The 25,867-nt window shown below is 38.8% G+C and overlaps 1 protein-coding gene across 2 annotated transcripts in view; it reads right to left on the bottom strand.

Moving 5' to 3' along the window:
* Positions 1-24,897, bottom strand: part of TRIQK (triple QxxK/R motif containing) — a 136,673-nt gene extending 111,776 nt beyond the window's left edge. For both annotated transcript variants that reach the window (XR_007629456.1, XM_050320177.1), the window contains exons 1-2: positions 24,811-24,897; positions 6,175-6,255 (exon numbers count right to left, since the gene is read on the bottom strand). Coding sequence is in view for 1 of the 2 variants with exons in the window: in XM_050320177.1 (XP_050176134.1) it covers positions 6,175-6,235 (61 nt within the window). In the remaining variant the exon portion in view is untranslated. The remainder of the gene's footprint in view (positions 1-6,174; positions 6,256-24,810) is intronic.
* Positions 24,898-25,867: the final 970 nt, after the last annotated feature.

Here is a 25,867-nt window from a genome sequence, read left to right as displayed (position 1 = left end):
TAGCAACTCCACTGAGTGAAACGATGATACTGTTGATGAGATTAAAGTAAGAGCAGACTGTGAACCTCCATCTGTATAAAAGTACTAAACAACTCTAGTATGAACATACAGAAAAAGCAATATAATCAAACAAACTCAAAAAAACTCTGCTTTTGCTGTGGAGAGGGGATAGGAGACAAGGGTTTAGATACACCATCTTCCTCCTTAGTTTCTCTTTATGGCATCATGTTCACATTCCCAGAGCGCCCTGGCTCTGCAGCCGCCCCTCCCTCCCATCCTTGCACAGGCTGGGGCTCTGTCCGCCCAGCAAATGAAAACTAAATAATATCCACACAAACATAAGTACATATCCAGATCTACCATCACCTTTTATGCTCTAAGCCAAGGCAATAAAATATAGCTTTACTGTTTTGGACTTTAAAAATACATGATCACAAACTGTATGTGCTTAAAATCCATCATCAGTCTCCACAGAACATATTTAAAAACATCCCACTCATCAGAAAATGTGGATTAAATCAGTATAGCCGCACTAGGCTTTACTTCATACAAGTGTTTTCCTCAGCTGCTCTTGCTTTAGTTTCCAAGAAGTGATTCCACTGGCATAAAATTAAAATCAAAAAGCAATCACTGACCAAAGGATGTAGTTCACTTTTTGTAACACCAAAATTCATTCTTCATAAAACCTCCTCCTAAAAAAAAAGAGACTACACATGGTGTCAGTGGCATATCACTGTGAAGTATGAAACTCAGATTCCAAAACTTGCTAACAGTCACACATAATAGCAAAAGGAGGGCTTTTTCCTACTTTTCCTTATTATGTGCTTAATAGTAGATTTTTATCAGAAAAATTTAAGAGAGCAAATGTAATGTTCCATATGCAAAACAACCTCTGTACACTGGAACTGCTTATTTCTTGGGGTTTTTTTACACTATAAATAAATAGTAGGAGAGATCTCTCCCCTTTTTTTCTCAACTTAGAGTAGTCAGTATTTGTTTCTGTACTTTTCCTCTTCCTTTCTTTTCCACTGTAAATAGGTGACTGACATCAAATATGGGAAAAAAAAAAGATGACTAATTAAAAAAACAGACTGGATAATTTTTGTTCCATTGATATCTGTCCTGCTACACCTTTGCTTGTGACCATGGAGAGCAATCTCAATGATGTAAATGTTGCCTTCTGTTCCTGTGCCTTTTCTTCACAGAGAAGACTTTCACCTGTTTTGTGATAAACAGTGAAATTTTGAAATTTTCAGCCCAAATTCAGTCCAAACACTTTTTGGTCTTGTTGCCATTGCTGTAGTTTCAGAAATTAAATCTAAATTTTTCATGCTGATACAAGCACTTCCTGATGCAAAACAAAACACAACAATCACATTTCACTTCAAAGTATGCAATGTATTTCATTGAGTACCACTTCCATCACCAAGCCATCATGCTCAGCCTACCACCTTGTGCTTTCAAAACAAAAAGAGAATGTATTTTCATTCATAACTTTTACTCCTTTCCAGGGGATGTGAGGAGCTTAGTTTACTCCAGAAAACCCCTGGTTTATGCCTATATAAGCTCCAGTTCCTAAAGGATCAAGCTGGCAAGTCAAGAGATACAGAGCAGACAATAGGCAGACCTTTGAGTCTACAAATTGAAGGTTGAATGATTGGCAAACAACCTTTCCTCATGAAAAATTATGTTACAGCAACACAATAGTAATGGGAGCCAAAAGTATGTCTATTCTTGGTTTCTAGACCAGGTTTTAGTTATGCTATAATCCTCTCAGTATGCCTGCTTAGGATCCCACAATCACACGAGTCATGAACACTACCCACAAATCCTGCAGCTTCCATGCCGAGCAAGCGACACACCAGATGAAGAAGGATGGAAAATATACATGTGGAATTGTTCTGGGAACTTAAAGCACACATAACAGTAAACAAAGCAAATATGGTACAAAACCTGTTGCTATTTTCACAGCATTTGTGGAGCAAAGCTGCATAAATGCAGAAGGATGCATACTGCCTCACACCTTTCCACAGATTCCAGCAAATTAAGCACAGCAGCACAAACAGCAGCAGGGAGAAGGAAATGCTCTGTAGAGGAGCTGCCCTGCTTGCTGCTGCACTGCAGGTATATGTTTGGGTATGTGAGTGAGAGATAAATAAAAAGTGTTAAAATTACTTTTGCTTGTGCTTCTTTCACAGCCTTGGCTGTTATGGAGATCTGAAAGGGGAGAGACTCCCTCAGTGCCATCCTCCCTCCTCCAGGCACAGCCTAAGCCAGTTTGAAAAGGTTGCTGCTGTTGTTTCCTGTCCCATTTGGGGATAGGCATCACGAAGCCAGTGCCAGTTTGGGCTGGTGACTCACAGACTGCCTCTGCTCCCCACTGAAAAGGCAATGCCGCTGTCAGACACCAGAGCACTTGCTTAAGAGGCACTACAGACAAATTTTGGCTGGTGGCAGGAGAGATGGCTGAAAGCCAGCTGACAGAGAAGAGCAGTATCAATCTCTGTGCTGAGGGAATCCTCTGAAAATGCTACTGAAGCAAACAGCAACTGCTAGCGGCACAGTGGCAAACAAGACACAAGCGATCCCGCTCTCACGGAGGAGAGGAAAAGGCAAACGGCTGAACTGAAGTGATCAACATGAACTTGAACTGTGGTACAGGGCAAACATGTGGCATGCCGTATGGAAACTCAGAACAAAACAGAAAGCTTGGAACAAAATGAAATTAAAAATCTGCTTTTATTTCAAATTACTCCACTAAACATCTAACTGAAAATTGTGTTGAAGTTGATATGACTTTGTGACATGTTGTTCCTTGAAGGCTGCCATTTTCCATCAAAAAAAAAGGTATGAAAAACGTTTCAATCTGGTTACCTTCTATCCAGCAAGGCTAGAAAACATTACATTGTGAAATAAAAAATAACATCACACTATTAGTCAGCAAGAGATAGCTGTTCAGCCAGCATCTATCATAATATTTTCAATAATCCATAGATACCAAATGCCTGGAAAGGAAGGATAACAATCACTCCAAGCATGGATTTTGAACTTTAAATGCATTTGATAAGTTAATTTTTTTAAAGACAGGCCCTGTGCAGTCTCCCTTTGTTCACTGTTTCTAGATATAACCTATCTCAAAAAGGGTGATCAAATGTCCATCTCCAAAACAAATGAGCCTGGAGCATTAGAGCATTCTGTATTCTGAGGGGTCATCTGTTGAACACCCTCACACTAAAGCATCCCTATAAAAGTACCTGAAAGTACCTAAGCTGTCAAATCTAGAGTTTATTGGATGAATGTACTTTAAGAAAGAAATTGAATTCTTTCTGTATAATTTCTAATAAGTATTGAAATAAAATCAGATCAAGAAGAATCAAAAGGAGTTAAAATGAAGAACCTAGAGCATCTTCCCTATGAGGAAAGGCTGAGAGATCTGGGACTGTTTAGCCAGGAGATGACTAGGTTCAAGGGGGACCTCATCAATGTATATAAATACCTGAAGGGAGGGTGCAAAGATGACAGAGCCAGACTCTTCTCAGTGGTGCCCTGCCACAAGACTAGAGGTAATGGGCACAAACAGAAACACGTAAGAAAAAAACCTTTTGCTCTGAGGATGGTTAAACACAGGAAGAGAGGTTGTGTAGTTTCCATCTTTGAAGATACTCAAAAGCCATCTGAACTCTGTTCTGGGCAATCAGCTCTTTCTGTCCCTGCTTGAGCAGGGTGGTTGGACGAGATGACCTCCATTGGTCCTTGGCAACCTTAACCACCCTGTGATAAATGGATGAATTATTCCCAGTTATGCAAAGCTATATAAGAATGAAAAAGTAAGGAGTAATGGCAAAAACCCTGAAATATTTCCATATTTGTCACGGAAATATTGGACAATATTTGTCAATAGTACACCTATTTGTCCTATAATACACCTAAAGGCATAATGAGACTAGAGGGATTGCTCCACCAAGCTCAGCTACCAGGCCTAAAGCTAGCCCAAAATTCTTATACATAAAGCTCAAACACACCTGCAACATGAAAGGATAAAATAGTATCCACAAATTTTCAAACTCTCCCTTTCACATTCATTAAGTTTAATGAAACAATTTCCATTGGCAAACTCTATAGCTATATCAGTGAATGACCAGAGTGGGAGCTGAAACAACCATCAGCAGAGCACAGGCAGAGCACAGTCTATTTAAGTTCTTGCCCTCTGTCCTCTATGGAATACTACAATCACAGAAACACCTACTAGGTTATGTAGTTTATTTGCCTGCCAGCATGAGATTCTTCCCCTTGATAATTTTTAACACTTGCTTTTGCCAAGTTAAGAGCAATGTGTCACATCTAAACAAAATTAGCTTATTATGAGCGCCAACTGTATTTTCCAGTACCCAATGGATCATGATGCTGCATTGTACAACAGGGAAGGTGCCAAATTGTTCAGACAACATGCCAGGCCAAAACAGTTGAGTCAGCAACATAACAGGGTCCCTCTGAGTGCTTGGTCCCAATACAAATACTCTTAGCTCCTTGCTATTGCACAGTGTCCTCTCCCCTGCTCAAGGCAAATCTCATCAGTTCTGGCATCTCACAGGTGTGAGATGTCCAACCACTGTGCCACATGGTAGTAATCTGCAAGAAACAGACCACATTGTGGAAGAGCAGGAGGTAATTATTTGAGTCTCATACTCAGATGAAGCTTTACGTCCTCCCAGTCTCTCCAGTGATCCCACGGATCACCAGACTCTTATCACCCTGGAGAGGACTTCAAAAAAACAACTCTAACCATGGTCACCTCAAAGTGTTCACAAGAAAAAAACCCACCAAAATACAACCCTAAAGGAGATGGTTGAAAAAGAAGTGACTGTGATGAAACAGACATGGAGAAAATGTCAGAGAGCTGATAGCAATCATCCTCTTTCAAATGACCCAGTTACATAGGACAAGTCATCCCAATGAGGAGCTGCAGGGCTCCCATTTCTCACCAAACCCATTTGGGTGAAACACTTGTGGTGTCATCTACTTGGTAATAGTTTCTTTGCAAGGTTTTCTACAAAAATCTAAATAGCACAAAAGCAGAGAGCTCATCTATTTAAACATTTTTCCATTTTATCTGCACTCAAAAGCTTTCAGCCATGTTTCTAACTATCTCAGAGAATGACCCAAGGAAGTTAGCCACACAGACTGCCCAAGATTAGGAAACACAGACCATTCCATAGCTACCTAAAACAAATAAAATACAAAATAATGCCTTACTTTCAACTTTACGAGAAGTTGAAAAGACCACTAGAACAGTTATATTAAAATAATGAGGTAGCACTAAAAAAATTGAGACATGATAAAAATAAGATTATTCACATAACCCTAGCTCATTCACCATAAGAATGTACATTGTAAACCTTTTCTTCCCCAGACACTTGCTATTTTCTGCATACTTAAACACAGATGTGGGTGCTTAGCAACTGTAAAACAAAGTCATTTACTTAAATAACTGAGTACAGACTAAGGCACTTCATTTTATATATGTACTTTTAAAATACTGTGACTGCTTTGTAATATTATTTAACATGTAGAGCTAGAATCCTCATATATGGATTTCAAAAACAAGTCACCTTTGCATTTAAGCAAAGAAACAGGGATTTGAGTCTGCCATGTAAGTATTTATATGTGTACACATGTGTAGGTGCACACTCTATATACGTTACCTACATATGCAGCAGATAAGGATAGAAAAAGACCTAAAGAAAGAAATTATTAACATGTTTAAAGTATTCCATTAGTGTGAGAACAAATGCAGTTATACAATGTAAAGTTTTGTGTCATTCAGTGTATCAAAAATTATTATGAATGAGGAAGAGTATTTTGTTACAAATGCCCATATTTGAAAATAGAGACAATCAGGAAAATAAGGAAAGTTCCTATGGTTCAGAAACATTGTGAAGCCACTTCACTGAAGTATTTCACTAGTATTTCCAAACACAGAGCATGAACTTTATCAAGTTACTCAAAACACTGTCTTCATAAAAGGTTTTACTAAATGAATTAGTCAACAGCATCTGCAAAATTAAGTTTCTGAAGGGGACTAATACATTTTGTTAAAGTATCTGGTCTGCTTGGAAAAAAAAAAAAAAGATTTTTTTTTTTTAAAGCACACAGACTTTTCTTTTGAACTCTTACCTATTTGTTTCCTGTACTGGTCAACAGGAGTCCTTGATGTAGAGGCATCTTTTCTACCCATTGTTTTCAATCCAAAAATCACTGTATCAGAAAAAAACAACAACAACAAAAACAAACACAAAAGCACAACATTATTTCTAAATAAATTACTTAGAAAATCAATTACTTATAATATCAGAAAAAATGGTAACAAGCAACATTTACATGATTATACACAAAGACGTAAGCCTTCCCAGAGTACAATGAGACACTGGAGTTAATCATCACTATTCTGAAGACTATTAGACACATTCTAAACATACCTTTTTCTCCACTGCATGGGTTATTAACATTACAGAATGCCTGTTAGTTTGAATAAAAATAAAGAAAAAATAAAGGATTTAAACTGATTGCACTGTAATTCAGCATTTAGTACCACTGAATTACATTCCTATATAATTTGTTTCTTTAGTAAACCAGGGATTGAATGCAGTATTGTGAGCTGTTTCCATTATTGGCAAACATATTGACACTACACACAGGAGTTGGAGGCAGGACTAGGCATGTGTGCACCCACAGGTGTAATTGCTTGGGAAACCCACCTGCAGACACAGCCCTCCAGCCACCCTGAGCAAAAGAGAGGAACAGATACCTAAAACTACACTCTCCTACCTTCCTGCCATGGGCTCTAGATACCTGCGAATCAAAAGGAAGTGGAGAACAAAAACTGAGAGCTGGGTCTGTGTTCATTTTACACCTCTCAGACATGGTATTGATAGTTTAAATCATTTTCAATGCATTTACATAACCAGCTCCTGAATGGGCTTCTCATGTGTTGCACAGTGCGAGCAGGTGACACTAGGATTGCACAGAGAAGTGCACTCTGATCCATCCAAAGATGCTCTTTTTGGTACACTGGTGCTCCCACACCATCCATATAACTGAATAAGCCTCATTAGAATAGCGTTCTAGCAAATTTCCAACGTACCTTATAATATGCCAAAGCTTATGGTCTTGTATTCATCCCCTCACAGAGTTGCCACTTAAATGATACAGAAAGATTCTACAAACATGCTCATTTTACCTCTTTTCCCCTAATTAAGAAATAACTGGCTTTTACAGTCACGCTTGTTGTTCAAAACACTGAGATTGAACAATTTTGACTGGGCTGAAGACATTACTCACCACAGTGGTGAAAAGCCTCACCATCTGACTGCCTCTCTGACACAAAAGTCCCAGCATCAATGCCTGCACTCACGAGAGGACTGACATCTTCCAGAAGTGTCAGATTTATGGTTCAAGCACTAAAGACGCACAACAGCCAAGCCCTGCCTTTGCCCAACCAGCCTTGGCGAGTACAGTGCACAGGCCAAACTTTGGCTGAATCACCCTGGATAGGCACAAACCATCTGCAGATTGTACACATATGGCCTTGGAGTGTATGCAAGAGTTGTCCTTTTCTGTTAGGCATAACCAGCCATGTTACACAAAGACAAGCTTCCCTAGTCTCTCCCAAGGCACGCTGTCTGGGAAGCACAGGCCTTGAAGGCACTGAGATGCCAAATCATGAACCAAAAAGCATGACCCAGCACTGCTGAATAGGCTACTGTCAGTGTTCCAAGCTTAAACATTCATCATTACTTCCTTCATAGCTTAAAAAAAGGTTTAAACTATAGCTGCAGGAATGATCGCCCCAGTTATTCATGTATTTATCTATTCTATAATATATATATAAAAATATATAAATATATATAAAATAAATATAAAATATAATATATAAATATATAAAAAACTTTTCAAATTTAATGAAAAACAACAAATCCAGGCTCCTTAATTTCATGTGTGGGACACAGGGCATAGAATTAACTTAGATGCTCCAAAGTCAGCAACCTTTTTAAAATGTATTCCTGTAGCAAGGTATAGAAGACTGCTACTATTTTTTATTCTGAACTGAAAATTCAATTATAGTGTTCTAATGTTTCCATACATTACTTTGGTTGAATTCAGAGAATACTCCCTGATTTATGTAAAACACATAAGCAGTTAACTGTAATCCACTGTGTAGGGGTTTTTTTTCCTCTATTCCACTTCCCAGGAAGTCTCTAGTCTGAGTTGGATTTTGCACATAACGCTTACATCATAATAATTAATAAAAGTACTATTTGAACTTTCAGCTAAGTGAGTAGATAACAAATACACTTTTTTACACCGCAAAACTAGTTCTTGGCCTTTTTACACCACTGTTAGAGACTGTTTTGACTTGCCTTTTGCAATTTCAATAGTTACTAATGTTTTGTAACAAAACATCAGATGTGAAAGATGTTTGCAGTTTTAGCAATGCCAATAAAACACAAGAAGAAAACAAAGGCAAAAATTATTTCTTAATGATTTATTTCTTTATGACAATATGAGCCACTGAGATACTCGCATTTGTCCACATGGATCAGTGTCACCGACTCCCACATTTAGAACCTCGACTCCTCTTTGTTCTTCAAAGGGATGCAGTAATCATCATTCATTTCCACTGCTTTGATGGTTAGATAGCAAACACCCGAGAAACCCATGGAGACATTGGCACACGCAGCCCGATGTCTAATAAGACAGCTATTTGCATAAAAGATCAGCCACGATTTAGAATGTGTTGTGATAGATGTGGAAAGGGAATAACAGATCTATATTAGCATGTATAAAACTGAGGTTGTTTTCACAATTTAATTCCTTGAGGACTGTGGCTCATCACCTTCTTTTGTAAAGAATCCCGTATTCCCTGAGGAAGCAACTTGCCATGAGCCAGTCTTAAGCTAAAATATGGATTAATAAGAGGTAATATTTATTATTTATGAATCTTGCTGTAGGAGTGGTTTTCAATGTAACTTTCTGACCATTTTTCCATAAAGGAAAAGCCTGAAACCTTTATGATTTACTAAACTAATTCTCCCCATTTAAAATAGCAGTGGTCATTCTAAAATAATAGGTCATCTTCACTGTAAATGAGATTTGCACTCAAGTCTGTGGCCATTTTGCTGTCTCTGACATCAGCAAGGGGAGGATCTGGCTTCTCCTGTATTTCTTCACCAAACCAAAGCGATAGGCAGCCTGCCATGCTGCATGCATCCCAAGCAACCTGAAATTTTAATGACTACATAACAATTTAAAAAAAAACATATAAGGAGCTTGGCACTGCTCCTTTTACTGGTAACTAAAAATACTTCAAGAGTAGTTTCAGACAATACGAGTTGAGCTGTCCTCAACTTTCAAGCTTTTATATAAGATGGCTTTAAGAAAACAAAGCGAGGCCCAAACAAATGATTTTTTTGTTTATTTCTACTTCAGAGATACTACAAGATTTAAAGACATCTTTGTTTTTGTAGTACCCTTCACTGTTTTTTCACCCTCTTTCATTTCCCCTCTAGGAATTCACCTTTGAAGGTTTATACTCTCAGAGAAACACATGACTTTATTTTTCTCTTCTTTTATTCCTAAGCAGTGGCTGAAAATAATTAAAACACATAATAGATTGCCTATTATCACCGTCAACTACCAATAGTATTTTATGAGATAAAAACCAGTTCTGACTGCCCATGCAAGGTCTGGCTATGGAAGTGTTTGAATCCCAGCTCACGATTCTTGATGTATACATAACATTTTGTACATCAACATCAAAAAAAAGAAAATGAAGCAGCATTTCTTTAATGAAATAGAAGACACACAATGAATGACTTGAAAAATACTAATAAAAAATAAGAATAGGAACTATATAGCACAAAGATTGTATTTTGAACATTATTGGTGCAATACAAATGATTAATAACTAATGTGAACCAGTGAACACTCACAAGACATACATATGTTCATGCACACAAATTTTCTTAGCAGTGATATTTGATAATATGCCTGTATTCTTCAACAGTAAGTTGCCTAACAAAGGGCATGTAACAGAAATAATCAATGAAATGACTGGTTCTGTAGCTGAAGTATTACTAGTCAGTTGAGAGAAAAGCAAGTAAAACTTCAGGACAGAAAAGAACTGCTACAAACGTAACACTATCGTACCAAGTCTTCAGTATCTGTGTATGTGCTCATCCTTAATTGCAAATAGCTATTTACCTTAAAAATAATTCCTTTTTTGTTTGTTTTGTTGGATGCAATGCAGGTTCATAATCTGAACTCATAACCCAAACAGTTTTTACTATGATTCAAAGATTCTTTCGAAGTTTACTGAAAGGAAGGAACTGGTCTTTTGCCAGTAAACTCCACAGTTCATAGTTTAATAAATAATGGATATTAAAACCCTTACAAGAGAGTAAAAATAGCTTTTTATCCATCTCAGGTAAAATTTGAGGAGAACATCAGATCATCTGCAAACATCAAGTTATTCCAAAGAACTGGTAGCACTGCATTTAAAGTGAGAAGCTGTCTGCATGTAGGTATTTTGGAAATAATTGCTGTTGGTTATTTTAATTGGCTTTTTTTGGTATACTGCTGAAGTACAGTAGTTAAGGTCTGTCAATACAGCGGTGGAAAAAACCTGCAGCCAAAACTGCAAGAATAATGCAGCTGAATTCTTCAACTATACTTTAGCCGAGAGAAAGAATTTAGAAATCTTTACCGCTACTTCTTAAAAAGACCTTACACAAACAAACAAGTTGGAAAATAAAACACATTCATGTTTTATTGATAAGTCTTACAGTAGTCTTCACTGTTCCTCTGGGGAGTCTCTCTCAAAGGATGAGACTATTTTTTCAAAGGAAAGGATACCCTGCCCATGTTGCTTCTTGCAGAATCTGCTTTTGCTTTATCGGGGATTTATTTATTTTTCTTTTAATAAAAGGAATTTAACTTTTCTTTACTTAATTTAATCTTGAAAGCAGTAGAGGTGATGTAAATTCAATTAAATTTGGGAAAATTAATCAAAAAATCAGGATCCATAACTCCAGTTGGAATAAATATTAAAATGATTTTAACTTTCTACACAAGGACAATAAACGCTGTACCATATCCCAAGATTCAAACCATAAAGGAACTACAACTTTTATTCTGACATACACCAGGCTGTTTCACAGCTTCATGTAAGCGTTAGGAACAAAACATATATTTTTACTTCCACTAAGTGCCCTTTGCACTCTAGGGAAAGGAGCTTGCTCTGTTTTTTGATAGCTATGCAGTACCCACAAAATCCATGAGATTAGGTCTGCACTTATTTAACAAAAATAATACACAGGTAATAGTTCATATGAATTTTCAGGGTATTCTCCTGAATGTTTCAAATCTTAAGGCAATATAATATGAAAAATAAATTTCATCATCAGCCCAGATTAGTTCCACTAAATTTCAGGAACATGAGGAGGCCACCTCTGCTCCCTTTATAATGGTTGAAGAAAGAGATGTAATGGCAAGGAATGCAAATCACCTCCGGCAATACTGCTTTCTTGTTATGCTCCTAAACCTCTTCAGGGTGCCTAAAATTTGGTGGGATTATTTAGGCCCAAATATTTGCATTTGCTCCTTTAGCAAAAATCTACATACTTTTACTAAATGTTTTTAAACATATGAAGAGTTGAAAATATTATCATTAACTGTACTCACAGCCAGGAACAAAGTGAAAATTTCAAATTTGCAAAACCTGAACAGGATTTTTTAAAAAGACTTTGTATTTATGTAAAATTGCTTTATTAGGCAAAAATAGGTTATTAAAAATGTCGAAAGGTTCCTTCTATTCCGGGTAGAATATAGTTTGTCACAGCTTCTACAGGAAGAAGAATCAAAATGTACTAGGCCAAAACTCACTTAATAAAAACATTACTTATACAGAAGATACCTATTTAGGAGTTGGTGTTATACTCGTAATAAAAAAATATGACATTTTGAAAAAGAATATTCTTATTTGTAGTGATTCTATGTACCTTATGTTTACTTTTCATTATTAGGATGTTATTTGTCTTCAGAAAAAAATTCCCTACTCGCTCCAGATATGAGTAGAGCTATACCATCTGTGAAACATATATTTATTATGAAGACAGATTTTCATCTAACAAATTTAAAAGTCCAAACATTCAAGGATGAACTTTTTTTATTTTGATGAATCTATGATGGCACTGAGGTCTCAAGAAATAGCCTTAAAAAAGTTCATGAAGGAAAAAAAGCATACACGTGGTTCAATTCTGCCTTGCCAGACAGTTCAAAATGCAGTACTTCCCAGAGCAGTCTCTGCTAAAGCAAAAACTACACAATAAATGACACCATATGCAGTATTTCAGAATAACATTCTTCAAAATAACAGAATCTGTCTAAACTTCCTTTTTTTGGGTGGGAGGGGGGCAGGTGAAAAAGGTGCTGGCGACAGACAGGACTATGGTAGAAATCAGAGCTAAGAAGGGTAGAAAGAGAACAGACATCCAGATTATCCCAATGCCCAGAGGCATATCTGCCAAGGATGGATACAGCATTCATGGGAGCGACCACAGATGCTGTAGAGCCACCTCTGTGGTATGAGGGGAAGCGCAGAGGACATCTCCACCACCTCAACCCCACAAGACAGAAATGAAGCACATGCCCTCTGCCTCCAGAGTTAAAAGTTCATCGAGTCAAGAGTAACAATGAGAAAAAATTATTTGCTCCACTTCAGTGATTGAAGCATCAAAAGTGAACACTCTGCAGTTCAGTTAAATCCAGGCCATTTCACTCCCTCTCTGATGCCCACCACACAGCCCCTTCAGCATTCATTTTCTTTGATGAAGTAAGGAATAATTTAAATAACAGGTATAAAGCTAGACGTCATAGACCTTAAATTTCACAATCAGCTAAGTCTGCCTAAGCACTTCACTTCTAATATGTTGTGAAGTTGCCACTCTTGAATTTGATAGAATCCCACATTGTTTACTGAAGTCTTATTCCGAAACGAGAAAAAAAAGAAAAGGTGTTACTGCAAGGGAATAGTGATTTTTTCCCTTCTTTAAATGACAAAATAAATTCTCTATTCTCCCCTCTTTTTAATTTTGAGAACTAACAAAACTTCCATTTTTCCTAGTTGATACTTTTTTCCTGGGCCTGCCACAAGACATAGCTTGCTGTAAGCCGAGTGCTTTAATTATATACACTTGTTAATTTCTCATTTGTAGGTTTTTAAGCTTAGGCTCATTTTGATGGAAATGAAATTCTGATTTTATTTAAGTGACAAGAAATACTTAGGGAATAATTATCCTTCCCTTTAGTATATCCATCTTAAACTACAGTTCACAACCATCCAGAGGACAATCTGTTTCACAAAGTTTTCAATATTGTAAAATGGGATAATGACCTTCAGTGAGAATAAATCTTGTAACTTCTTAAGTTATTCACACACAAAAATTGATCATGCTTTTTGTTTCTATTGTGCCTTTCTTTTCCCTTGCATTACCTTGGACTGTTAAAACCACAAGATTTCTGAGTGAATTATTTAGAATCTGAAGTTGTTTTTCTGAAGTAATATATCAAAACAAGAGAGTATGAAACTATTGGAATTTTTACTTTCTTCTCATGCTGTTTTGAAAAAAATGCTTTTTGAAGTATGTTAGGCTAAGTTTCAGCTTAATTTTTCCCCATTAATTCTAATATTAATATTCCATCTATTTTAACTCCATTTTCATTGAATTTGTCTATCATTCAAGCAGAAACACAACTCTCAGCAAATAAAATCAACCTAATAAATGACAACCAAAAGAGAAAACAGCCACAAATAAGCCACACAGGCACAAAGCCGGGAGACAGACAAAGATGCCCTTCTGTGACATATTCCATTGTAATATAACACAGTGTTCCATCACATGACTTAAAGTCATACTAATTGCTAAAACTGGTCACCATGTTTATAGCCTAGTGATTGCTTCACTTCTTACCCCAAGCAAGCTTACAAAAGTTGAAAGCACTCTACAAATGACAGCAGCAAATAATATTTCAGTCCACGTAGACCTAATCGTAACACTTCAGCAAAATTGAATTATTAGTTCCATTACTAAACTTGGTGTTCAAAAGGACTTAAAAGGTAATCTTTCTATCCAGTGTTCAGAATGAATGTGTATTTTTTTCCTTTCTCTGAAACTACTACAGCTCAATAAGTATTAAATAGATTGATCAATGAATGAAGGAAAATAGTTTTATGCATTATTTTTTGTTTCACATGCTGTATTAGGCATTCAGGAAAGCAACTCAGCTTAAAAAAAAATCTAGTCTAGTCACAAGACAAAAGAAGCATTAAGCATAAAGAGTTTTAATTTGGCATTTATGTTTTCCTCCATTTTTCAGTAACTGAATAAACATAGAGTAACCTGTTGATCACAGAATGGGTCGGGTTGGAAAGGACCACAGTGGGTCATCTGGTCCAACCTCCCTGCTCAAGAAGTGCACATGGCACAGGATTGTGTCCAGATGCAGATCTTCCCCATAAAGAAGATAAAGCTGACATGCATTTCATTGGTATTAACACAATACATCTTTTTTTTGTACCTTTTTTTTCTTTAAAATTGAGGCAAAAACCAGTAGCTAAACCAGTAGCTAACTTAGTGTCGACATATAAAATGTAAAGTTCAGCCCTACAGCACTTAATAATGAGCTTAACAGCCAGGCTTACTGAACAGATCCATAGATGTTAGCAGCAGCATTTTCAAAACCAGGTCCGACTCTATTGGTTTTGAAGGATTACACCATAATTGGGTGAAGAGTTTAATACAGCTCAAATAACATCAACTCAGTAGTTTCAAAGTAGTTCAAAACAATAGGCCAAGCATGCTCTCTGCAGATTATATCTAAATTACTCAAGACTTGGCTCTCCTGAAACCCACCTAGAGATCCCATTAAAGGCAATGATCTTTAAGATAAAGTAAGCTCTTTGGGAACTTTATATTCTATTTGGACAAAGAGGGGAATGTAAGATCATTCATATCCATCAAAAATCTGAATCTTGAACACAAATTGAACTAAAGGCATGGATCAAAATCAGGCTAAAACCTCTGTATGCATCAAATGAAAAAATAAGCTTTGATAGCCATCAGAAAATCTGGTGAACTGCTTACTTGCCTCATTTGAAAGCAGAGAAAAGCATGACATGCAGTTGCGAAGAAAGGCAGTAAAAAAGAAAATTATCAACCAGCAGAAAAGTATCAGTTGAAATAGCAGAACATCATATGAATGTCTGAAGGTGGTGGATGCAACTATTTCTGCAAATGTCTGCTTGGGCTCTTTTCATGGCTTTTCCCACTAATGGGAATAGGGTGAGAGGAGACTGCAACCCCATTTATTCCCTCCGCTCCTGAACAGTGTGCGTATGTCACATGGAAGAGATTTTGCTGCAGGGTTCATCATACAGAAGAATGCCAAAGGAAAGGATGACACCAAGACAAATACATAAAAAAATATACTACTTTGGATGTTTCAAGTCATATAGTACACTTGAAATTTTACTTAGTATAAAAATATTAGTGAAATACAACATTGAACACTTTTTGATGGGTTGCTGCTTTAGGAGATGGTAAATTTTTTTAAGATCCAGGATTCTGATGTGTGAAAGGTTGGCCCTGTCAGGCCTAAAAATACCTCTGATGAGAGATTCCTACACCTCAGACCAGTTACGAATGGAATAGTTATGAGACTCCTAAAAGAGATTATTCGATGAGTAACTGGCAAGCATTTCTTCAGGAATGCTAGCCTGAGATAAAAAGGCAGATGACAATCCACTCCATTTGCTCTAATTTCCTGGGTGCATCTCTCTAAGCACTAGGAGTTTGCATATGCCCTTAGCTAGAGTCAAAGCCGAACGTGTGCTTCAGCACTGCCATGAAGAAAATGAACAAACAAAAAACCATCACAAAAGCCCACTTGCAGTGCTTCCTGCACATCAGGAGAATGGGGATGCACTGCCTGAAATCTAGCCTTGTAGATGACATAAAACAACAACAAAAAAAACCCTTTTAGGGCATACAGTAAAATGAGTTCAGCTTGGTTTTGGTTAGATCACACCAACATCACAAGAAGCTGCAGGTCTGCTCTCTTCCTGCTACAATTGCCCCATCTGGCCACTACTGTACCAACAGCTGTACAGCTCTTGTAACCAAGCTTAAAAGTTTAAGGAGAGGTAGGTCTACTCTGAAAAGCACTTTAGCTAAGTTGCTTCCACTTTTACCTTTTGAAATACTTTATCCAACACATTCAGCTTTACAGATGTCCCAGTTGTTTCCACACGGATCCATTTATTTATTTTAATAAGGTGACTAAATGAAAATGTATATTACTGTAGTACAGGGGAAACATCTTTCCAGCTCTTCACTATTTCCAGCAATGACAGTGCTTAAGTCTGAAGGCTCAAAACCAGACAAGAAACAAGTTTGGTTAGAGAGTCACTGCCCTGAGCATTTTCGTACACACACCATTGCATCCCCTTGAAGGTCTTGAAGGTACAGCACATATTCCATAGACTCCTTCTATGGTCAGAATACAAAATTGAACTGAGCCTATACAATATACATTACTTGTGTGCAATAAATGACAGAATGCAAGTGCTTTGAATTCTTTACTCTGCATATATGGCTATGTTTTAGTATGGTACCCACATTTAGATCATAATTTCCATGGGTCTATATAAACAAGCATGAAGATAAACAGGCACTCTTCCCATGCAGAACTGGAAGAATTCATCCAGAAGCTTTGCTTTGTAAATTATTTCAGATGTGTTTTACTGAAGCCATAAAGGATATTAGCAAGTGCACTGGGAACTTTTGTTTTAAATTATTATGATCTGTTACTCTAATAGAAGTTACTAATATTATTTAACCCCAGTGGTGTACCTAAAGTGAAAATAGTCTTAAACTCTTTTCAATAGATTTTGTCTCTATAATAATTTTCCCCCAATACCCTCTTCCTATTTAGCCTGTTGGTCTCTAGCTTTGTATACCCAGAAAGATACTGAAATAACACAGGCTTTCAAATTATCCTATCTTTCAGTATAAAAAGGTAAGTAGCTATTTAAGAACATTTTATTAATCTTTCCACTCCAAATTACAGAAAGATTCATTCTTAAATTAAATAACATGTAAAAAAATTCCAAAGAAAGCAACATCCACCCTTGCTCTGACCATCTTATGATTTCAGAATTAAAAAACTCACTAAATTATCAGCTGCTGCAATTCTTAGCAGTTCCATCATAATCATACTTAAGTTAGTTGAGAAACATATTCTAAAAAACTTTCCATGCTGCATATATACATATATATATACGACAAAATAGAAACAATGCTTTCCATGTCCTCTGTAAAGGGAAGAAATGATAAATTCACATAGATGCAAAACAGCCTTGCCCAGGGCACTCAACACTATGTATGTAGGAGGGCCTCTGAAGCAGCCAGGTGGGTAGGAGAGGTAATAGAGCTTGCTGAGGTCCACAATGGGTGAGGTAAGGCAGACATGGGGTCAGAACTAATACAACAAACCTAAACCTACTCTCAAGGCCACCTACAAAGGGCAGTGCTTTTAACAGAACTAAGTGTCTTTCAGTATCTTCATCATGCTTTCAAATTTTTCAGGACATGTTTTTCACAGAAATAAAACTAGATCAACATTCCAGCCCTGGTCTTATCAAAGGGATTTAAACCATGCTCCTACCTCTCCCCCCACCTCTACTAGGCAGCACCAGTCCTTCTTGACACTGCCCTGCACTTGAATCCCCTTTGGCTACAGGACCTTTCTCACCAACCCCCAAGTTTTCCCTCAGTCACAACTTTACAAGATAAAAATCTTTCATTCTGCACACACCTCCAGCATTCCTTGCTCCTCCACACACCTAGACAAACTGCACTTTAACAGACTCCTGTTACCACGAACTCAGCCATGCTTTAAACTTCTTTTATCAGTCCAGCAATCACTGAACCATCCACTGTTTGTCACTATTGCTTTTATGTTTACATATAGACAATTGACCCAAACTGTAAAGTGCATCACACCTGACACAAACACTGGGGAAAATCCTCAGCACTCTCAACCTCTGACAGTGGCCTCCAGCCATTATTTCTGAGTGCTGGCAGCTTACCAGCTCTTTATCCATTTTATTTTACTGTACAGCCCTAATTTTTAAATTTATTTTAGTCGAGTAACAGTAAATCAAGGACCTAATCAAATTTAAATGTTAGCTATGTAAATAATGTACTTTCAGTTTGACAGCCAAGACACAAAAACAAAACAAAACACTGCTTCAGGTTAACTATTTCCTTTTGGCAAGAGCATAAGTAATACAAAACTGGTCTAGCAGTAACTGATGCAATCTTAATTGGAGGCAGCATAATCAGCTCCACACACAATGAGAGCAACACTAAAACCCAAACAATTTCTATGGCATACATATAATATGAAAGATCTGTGGTTTTTAATATAAGCTTTCAGGCATGATCACTTTTAAGAGCAGACAAAACCACAGAGTAAGTGTTTAAGTAGAGACTGCTACAGTAAAGCCAAGTATGGGAATGTCCTCCACACTGAGTTGGTACAGTAAATATAGATAATTTAAAATAGAAAGTTTTAAACATGTTCAACTTAAAACTACAGGGGAGTCTCATAAACAAGCTTTGGGTATCTGAGAGCCTGTAAGATGTTGCTGACCCAGGTGCTTAATCATCTTTCTGGCAGGGTGAGCAGCTTGTAAAAAAGGACAAGAAGGTGTAAGATCTGCCCCCAGGAGCTGGGATCCCATTCCCAGCCTCTGCATCAGCACAAGTCACCCAAAAGAAATGTGAGTTCAGGCGAGGGAAGCAAACTCAGGTGCAGGTATTGCTGGCTCTTTCTTACAGACTGCAGTCTGAGGGGTGGGGATAAGAGACCAGCTGGCAGCATCTTAAAACACAGCATCTAAGGCTTCCAGAGCACATCTGTCAGAGCCATTTGTGAATAAATTTCAGTGTAAGAGTTTGTAGAATTGAGAACTTCATATGTAAAGATTACAATGAAAACACAACAGATAAAAGCACAAAAAATACAAAGGCTGATTGATAAAATAAATGTGAGAAGGAATTATCATGGGTAGACTTAACCTTTTCTTTATTTACACCACACAACACAGCCGGAGAGAAAACAATTGAAACTTTGAAATCTACTACATTTCCAACCCAATCTGTTTCCCCAGAATAAAAACCAGTTCATGACATGAAAGGTTATTATTTTATTCCATTATTTATTTGATTTCAATAGAAATACATGAGGATAAGTCTGGTTTCTGGGTAGAGGTAACCAACTACAGATGACACAAATGCCACCTTTTATTTTGTTGTCTTACCTAAGACTAGAAATAACAGCATTAATAGCTGACAATAAACTTGTGTACAAAATGGTGTGCTTCAGCTTGCCCTCTGAATTTTAACTTCCAAATACCATTCTCCATATTACATTATTATTCTCAATATTAGTGCTAGCCTCTGCTCTTTTCCTCTCTCACACTTGTCCTCTCTGCTGTAAATGACTTCTCCCACCATAAGCTTCTGCTGTCAGAACAGTCTTTTCCCGTTTATTCACTCCTCCAGCTCAACATCCACTCCTGGATTTCTATTGCACCCTTCCCTTCCTTTCCCATCTCCCATCCTTCTTTTCCCAACTGCAACTGGGTTTACATTGGCTAATTCATAATCATACAGTGTTTCCTCCCAATTCTGCCTTGTTTTTGATGGCAAAACATACTGAGTGAAGGACGATGACAAGAACAATCACAACAAATGAATAAGCAATATTTTGTTGTATGAATTATCATATTTAAAACTGCAAAAAGTCCTGGGACACAATGAACTGCATTGTGTAATTGTATTTTGTATTGTAATATTGTATCCATTGTATCACTGCAGTGTGTGGTTAGAGAGGCAGAATAAAACTTAAAAATCACTACTGCTGATTTTCAGTCCTGTGGTTAAAAAAAATTGAAAAGAAATGAGAAACAAAGGAATTAGCACTGTCCATGTCAAAAATGCCTGTTTACTCAACCCAGTGAACTACAGGAGTGTCTTTGCGCAGCTAGTGATACAAAAGCACCTGGGATGCTTTGACATTTTCCCGCGACCTTCAAACATAATTCTAAAAAATAAAAATGTATCAGGAATCATAGGCTGTTGCAGATAATTTGGGGATACTAAAGCTGCATTAATTCAACTCCTATTTGAAAACATAAGCAAGAACTTCTTCTTCTTCTGTTGCTGTACCAGTGACCATCTATGTTTGTCATTACATGAAACAGAGTTCCTTCCTCAATGGCAAACACCACAGGTTTTACGGAAATACCCTTTCTTTTTACCTTCTTTTCAAAAGGGAAAAAATTGTTACTGCTTATTTTGTGTGTCAAAAAATACTTAAAGAATAAAACTGGTTATTAAAGAACTGTAAGATACATATGTTGTACATAATACTGCAATAATATATGGCATCATCAGCTTCACAACTAAAAACAGTTTCACGGTGTCTGTGATTGATAAACTATGTAAGTATTAAAACATTAAAAACGTTAATCTTTGTAATAATGTCCTGAAAAGTTTTTATATTAATTTGAACCATGGATCATTTTAATATTTAATCATTGCAGACTTCATCTGAAATGAGGATAGCTATTCACTGAAATACGCTTCATTTTTTATTTTAAAAAAATGACAGCTAGTATTTATTCCATAAATCTCTCCACATTTTTTCCTCAATCAAAAGTAAACCTGCAAGCAAATGAAAAAATCCAGAAGAGCAGAAAAATTTAAAGCAGAGTTTGTGTCGGAAAACATTGACGTTCGTAGTCCTGTTCCTCAGGAGTAACCGCATTACAACAGTAGTATTGTATGAGAGTCAGAGGGTTGAGGTAGACTTCTACTGCAAATGGAAATCATTGGCTTCTTTGTTTACACCTTACAACCATCTATGTTGCAGTCTCTCTATGTATCTCATAATGTGCAAACACAATCACTTATTCTTCATAACATTCACTTATTCTTCGTAAGTACTTAATACGGTGGCTCAGTTCTTCAAGATAATATTAAACTGGTTTAGGGTTTTTTAACAAGTAACCTAATTTTGTAACATTAGAACACTTTAGCAACATATAAAGACTTTCCAAAGTATCCTATCCTCACCTATAATTCACAGCTTGTCTTACCTAATAAAAAATTTAGATTATTATGGAAATATTGCAAAGGAAAAAAATTCACAAAGTAACTTCATAGTTATGAGAAGAATCTTACAGAAACTCTAAAAATCTAACTGCAATTAACTGTAACTAATCTTGATGGTATTAATTTTTAAAGACATTTAAAGTTATCTAACCAAAATTAATTCATGGTCTCAAGAAACACATTTCACAGAAAAATTCAAGGAAAATATCTTCACTGCACTGCAAGAAATAAAAAAGCCTTGTCTTGTTTTCTATGTAGCATCTACTAAAACTGGAGGTTTCCTGGAGCTGCTGCAATAAAGTACACTGAGCTTAAGTTGCCCTTTAGACTGGGCTGTGGGATTTGGCCAAAATATTTGAATTAAGTAAACCCTAAAGATACCCTGGGCAGTACCATAGGTTGCCAGATTAGCTTACGTGACTAGTCTCCATTCTGTACTTGTGACCAACAGGGAGGATTTTTCCGTACCTGCTACAAAACTGGCACATAAACTGGCTTCCATCTCTGAAAAGGCTGCAGAGTGTAACAGCGAGAGCTATGAAGTCACAGGACAGGCAGAAGTCAGTGTGGAATCTTCAAATCCATATAAACTTATTCTGTATGTGTAGTGGTTTTGAGTCTAGGCCTTCCTTGGTGACCAGGTTGTAACCAAGGAACCAAGGCCATGTTCCCAGTATTCCATACGATTTTTACGTAAGCAAGAGTATAAATAAGAAGAGAGAGGAAGCTCTCGCTCTCTTTTTCTTCCGGCGGACCGAAGGTGAAGGCAGCTTTGCTGTCGCTCTGCCCGGGCGAGGGAGTGAGGCCTAGCGCATCTGGTTGGCCTTAAGAGGCAGACAGTGCTGGCGGTTGTGTGGTGCAGTTCACTGTGTCTCTTCAGGGAAGTATTTGCTTTGTATCCCTTTTCCCCTTTTCCCTTTCCCTTCCCTTTTCCCTTTCGGAGGGTTCCCTGTGAGTGTAATAGTGTATATAATTTTCTTTATATATATAAATCTTCCACTTGAAATTTAATTCAGTTTGAGTTCTTTTGATTTCTTTTTCGTGATCTTTTCGGTCAGCTGGAAGAGAGCAAGAAGAAGGGGGAAGGTTTTGTCCCTGAGGTCCAGGCACTTGGCTAGGAGCCAAGTCCAACCTAAGACACTGTATCATTCAAGTTTATGAAAAAAAAAGAACAAACAATCAAAAAAGCCCCAGTAATAAAATCAATGCCTTTACTCCTAATTTTATAAAGAAAGTATGTACACCTCCTTGCATATCACCTTCTGCTAAAGTATGTTCTTAAGGAAAGATGTATAGAAAAACCATGGTCACTCAACGTAATGCAGTAATTAAACTCTGGAACTCAGCTGCTCATCTGAAATAGTCTTGTTTTTATGTGACTTAACAGAAAGACATATACATCTTTGTATGTAATTTGATACAAGATTTAAAGCTAATTATAGGGGGAGTTTTACCAATGTTAACAGGAATCTCTGCTTTAGATTTGATTTGAAGTAATCTTTCAAAACCTAGGAATTTGAAGAGCTCCCACATCTGTGTTGAAACAGTAACTGAGTATTTTCTGTATTGTTTTTGCAGATACAAAAACTACTTTAAGCAGACTATGAAGTCAATTGCAGAACCTTGTTGTAATCTCTACTTGGCTACATTAATAAATCAAATTCACAGAATTACAGGATTGCTGATGTTGAAAAAAACCTCTTGAAGCCATCTACTTGTGCTCATCTATCCCTGCTCAAACAGGTTTAGCTAGAGGACTATACATAAATTACAGAATTACAAATTAGAAAATAAATTACAAAAGGGATTTACATATTGAAGGAAAAATAACAAAAAAAGTGAGCAACTCACCTTTTTTTTAAAGTGTCAACTGTTTGTATTAATTTATTTCAAAGTTAACACTTTGTTTTCTCTATGCTCACACTTACAGAACTGACTTGAAGTAGGATTATGTCTTCACTGCTTCCACGAAGACAGAAAAGTCCCACAAGGTAAACAGTACGAAGTCATGATCAAAGATGATCATTCCAACAAAAAAAAACTGCCAAATTTTTCCTTTCATGAACAGACAAACTACCTTCTGAACAATGAAGTCTGTCCCTAGCCTGTTTTGTGATTCAGGGTGAAGTGATTCAGCCAAGGATGACAAGCCAAACAGCAATACTTAAGAAATGGTTCAATTTTCCCCATACTTGTAGAATTTTGTGTATCCCTTAAACATCACTTTATACAGTTTTCTACCATAGAAGTCACATATCAGTAGCAAAGGCTGGATGAAAGTCTATATATCTTTAGTAACAGGTACTCTTTCATTCTGATTAGCTCTCTAGGAACGAGCCTGGTCCCCAACAGGGTAGAACTCGAAACCTGTAAGACACGTAATTGAATTACTGAGTGTGAACATGTGTGCTGTATAAACAGCCCAGTTACAACATAAGGGCTTTCAAAGAGGCTTTCTGGTACTGCTGTGCTCTGTCCTCCTAACTGTGTAGGCTGATGGAAGGTGGAGCAGCTTGCGAGCCGCACAAACACGGTGGCAGAATCCCCTGCCAACACCTCACATTCAGAAGTTTTGCAGCTCACATATTCTCACATAATTCCGTCCAGGATTTTCTGAGCGCAACCATGACCAGCGCATTCTGCAGAAAATACAAAGGAGCCCAATGTACCCGGAACGCTTCACGCCTGGAAGACAAACACAGCCAGCTCAACAACTCCGGGCTGAATCAGATTTACTGCACACCCAGAGCCGGCCAAACACACCCAGCACCGCCACACACCGCACGTGCTGCGGCTCCGGCACGTCCCGGTCTCCCTGAGCGTGTGGGGTCAGCACACACAGAGCGACGGACTGCCGAGATCCAGACACCGCGACACCCCTCCAGGCGGGGCTTCACACCAGCCACACCGCACTGGCCGCCAGCACGGGAGGAGTCGCGCTCTCGAGGGAAAACCACGAGCTACTCCCACATGGAAGCATCGCGGGCTTCCGCCAGCTCGGCCGGAGCGGCGGGCCCGGGCCAGGCCTGCAACGGCCCCGGCGAGGGGCCCTGGCGAGGGCTTTGTTTCCCTCCAGTCTGGTAGCCTGGTGAGGGACCCAGCGCGACCCCACTCGCTGGCACGGGGAAAGCAGCCCATGCAGCCGAGGAGGCTCGGTGCGGATGGGGCAGAACCCCGGCCCCAGGACACCACACGACAGCACAGGACAGCGCTGCCGCTTCTGCCGCCCCCGCCCAGGACGGCCCCGCCGCGCCCCCGCCCCGGCCCCTCAGCCCGCGCTCCGGGGGCGGGGCCGCCCTGATTGGCAGCGCGCTCCGGCCAATCGCGGCGGGGAGCGCTTCCCGCGGGCCAATGGCCGCGCAGCCCCGCGGCGGGCCGCGCGCCGGCCGCGCTGGCGGGCGCTCCGTGCGCGGGGCCAATGGCGGCGCCCCCGCCGGGCGGGAGGGGCGGGCGCCGTGAGGGCCCCCCGGACCCCGCGGCCCCTCGGCCTGCCCGGGACGCGGCGCGGTACCTCGGGCCGAGCGGCACAGCTCCGCCTCCTTTCTCCTCCCTCCTCTCTCGGCGGCGCGACTTCCTGTGCTAGCGGGGCTCCTGCCGCCTCCTGCCCGAGCGTCCCCGCCTCCCGGTCCCGCCCGCCGTGCTCGGCCCCGGCCCCGGTCCCGGCATCGCGGCACCTTCGGCGGCGGGAGGGGTCCCTGCTATTTCCTTCTTGGGACCGAATTGTTGCTCCAGACATGTAGAGTGAAAAGCAATTAGACACCTTAACATCACAGAATGGTTTGGATTGGAAGGGACTGTAGAGATCATCTAGTTTCAGCCCCCGATCATCACCATCGCAAGCCCACTTCAGGGGGAACTTACATTTAAGGTGATAAAAACATAACACATGGCAGATTACGAAACCTGTCAGGTAGTTTTTTAGCCACCTTGAGATGATACCAGGTCCTCTGCAACAGATAATTGCTTTACTTCGGTGCAAGAAGCAAGCCACTGACTCTTGGAACAGTTTACTGATTAGTATTGCTAGTGCATGCTTTGGTTCCTGCAAAATGGCACTTGATAACCAAGCGTAACACTCCCCTGTAAGGAAGGATACACGAAAAAGAAATATTTGCATTTGTTTACCTCTGCAAGTTCGGAAGTGAAAGCTGTACCCAGCTGAACTTTCTCATCTTCCTAGGTGACACGCATACAGAGTGGAGAGCGAGCCTACAGAAAAGTTGATTACTCAGTTTGTGTCTGGCACGCATACCAAACCACAGTTTTCTCGAGTCATTTCTGTAGCAAGCTTAATAAATAGCTCAAATGATACAGCTTTCCTAGAAAGATAGCGTGTCCTGATTTTGAGGTGATGAGACACAAAATTGTACTCTTTTTTTTGCCAAGAAATTTCACACTAAGGGTGTTTAGCTGCTTTGAACATGGTGGCTCACTGAACACAACCTTACATTTTATTCCCAAGCAGTCTTTTCCTCTCTGGGACTGGTGTTGTCACAACCACTGTGAGCGCCTCCTCTGATTTTTCTAACTTTGTGTTCAGAATTTTGAACAATAATTTATTTAATTCA

The sequence above is a fragment of the Myiozetetes cayanensis genome, unplaced genomic scaffold (assembly GCF_022539395.1).
Source record: "Myiozetetes cayanensis isolate MyiCay16 unplaced genomic scaffold, myiCay2020 scf1, whole genome shotgun sequence".
Taxonomy (NCBI): domain Eukaryota; kingdom Metazoa; phylum Chordata; class Aves; order Passeriformes; family Tyrannidae; genus Myiozetetes; species Myiozetetes cayanensis.
The sequence above is the reverse complement of the archived record's forward strand: the minus strand, read 5'-3'. Positions and strand labels throughout refer to the sequence as shown.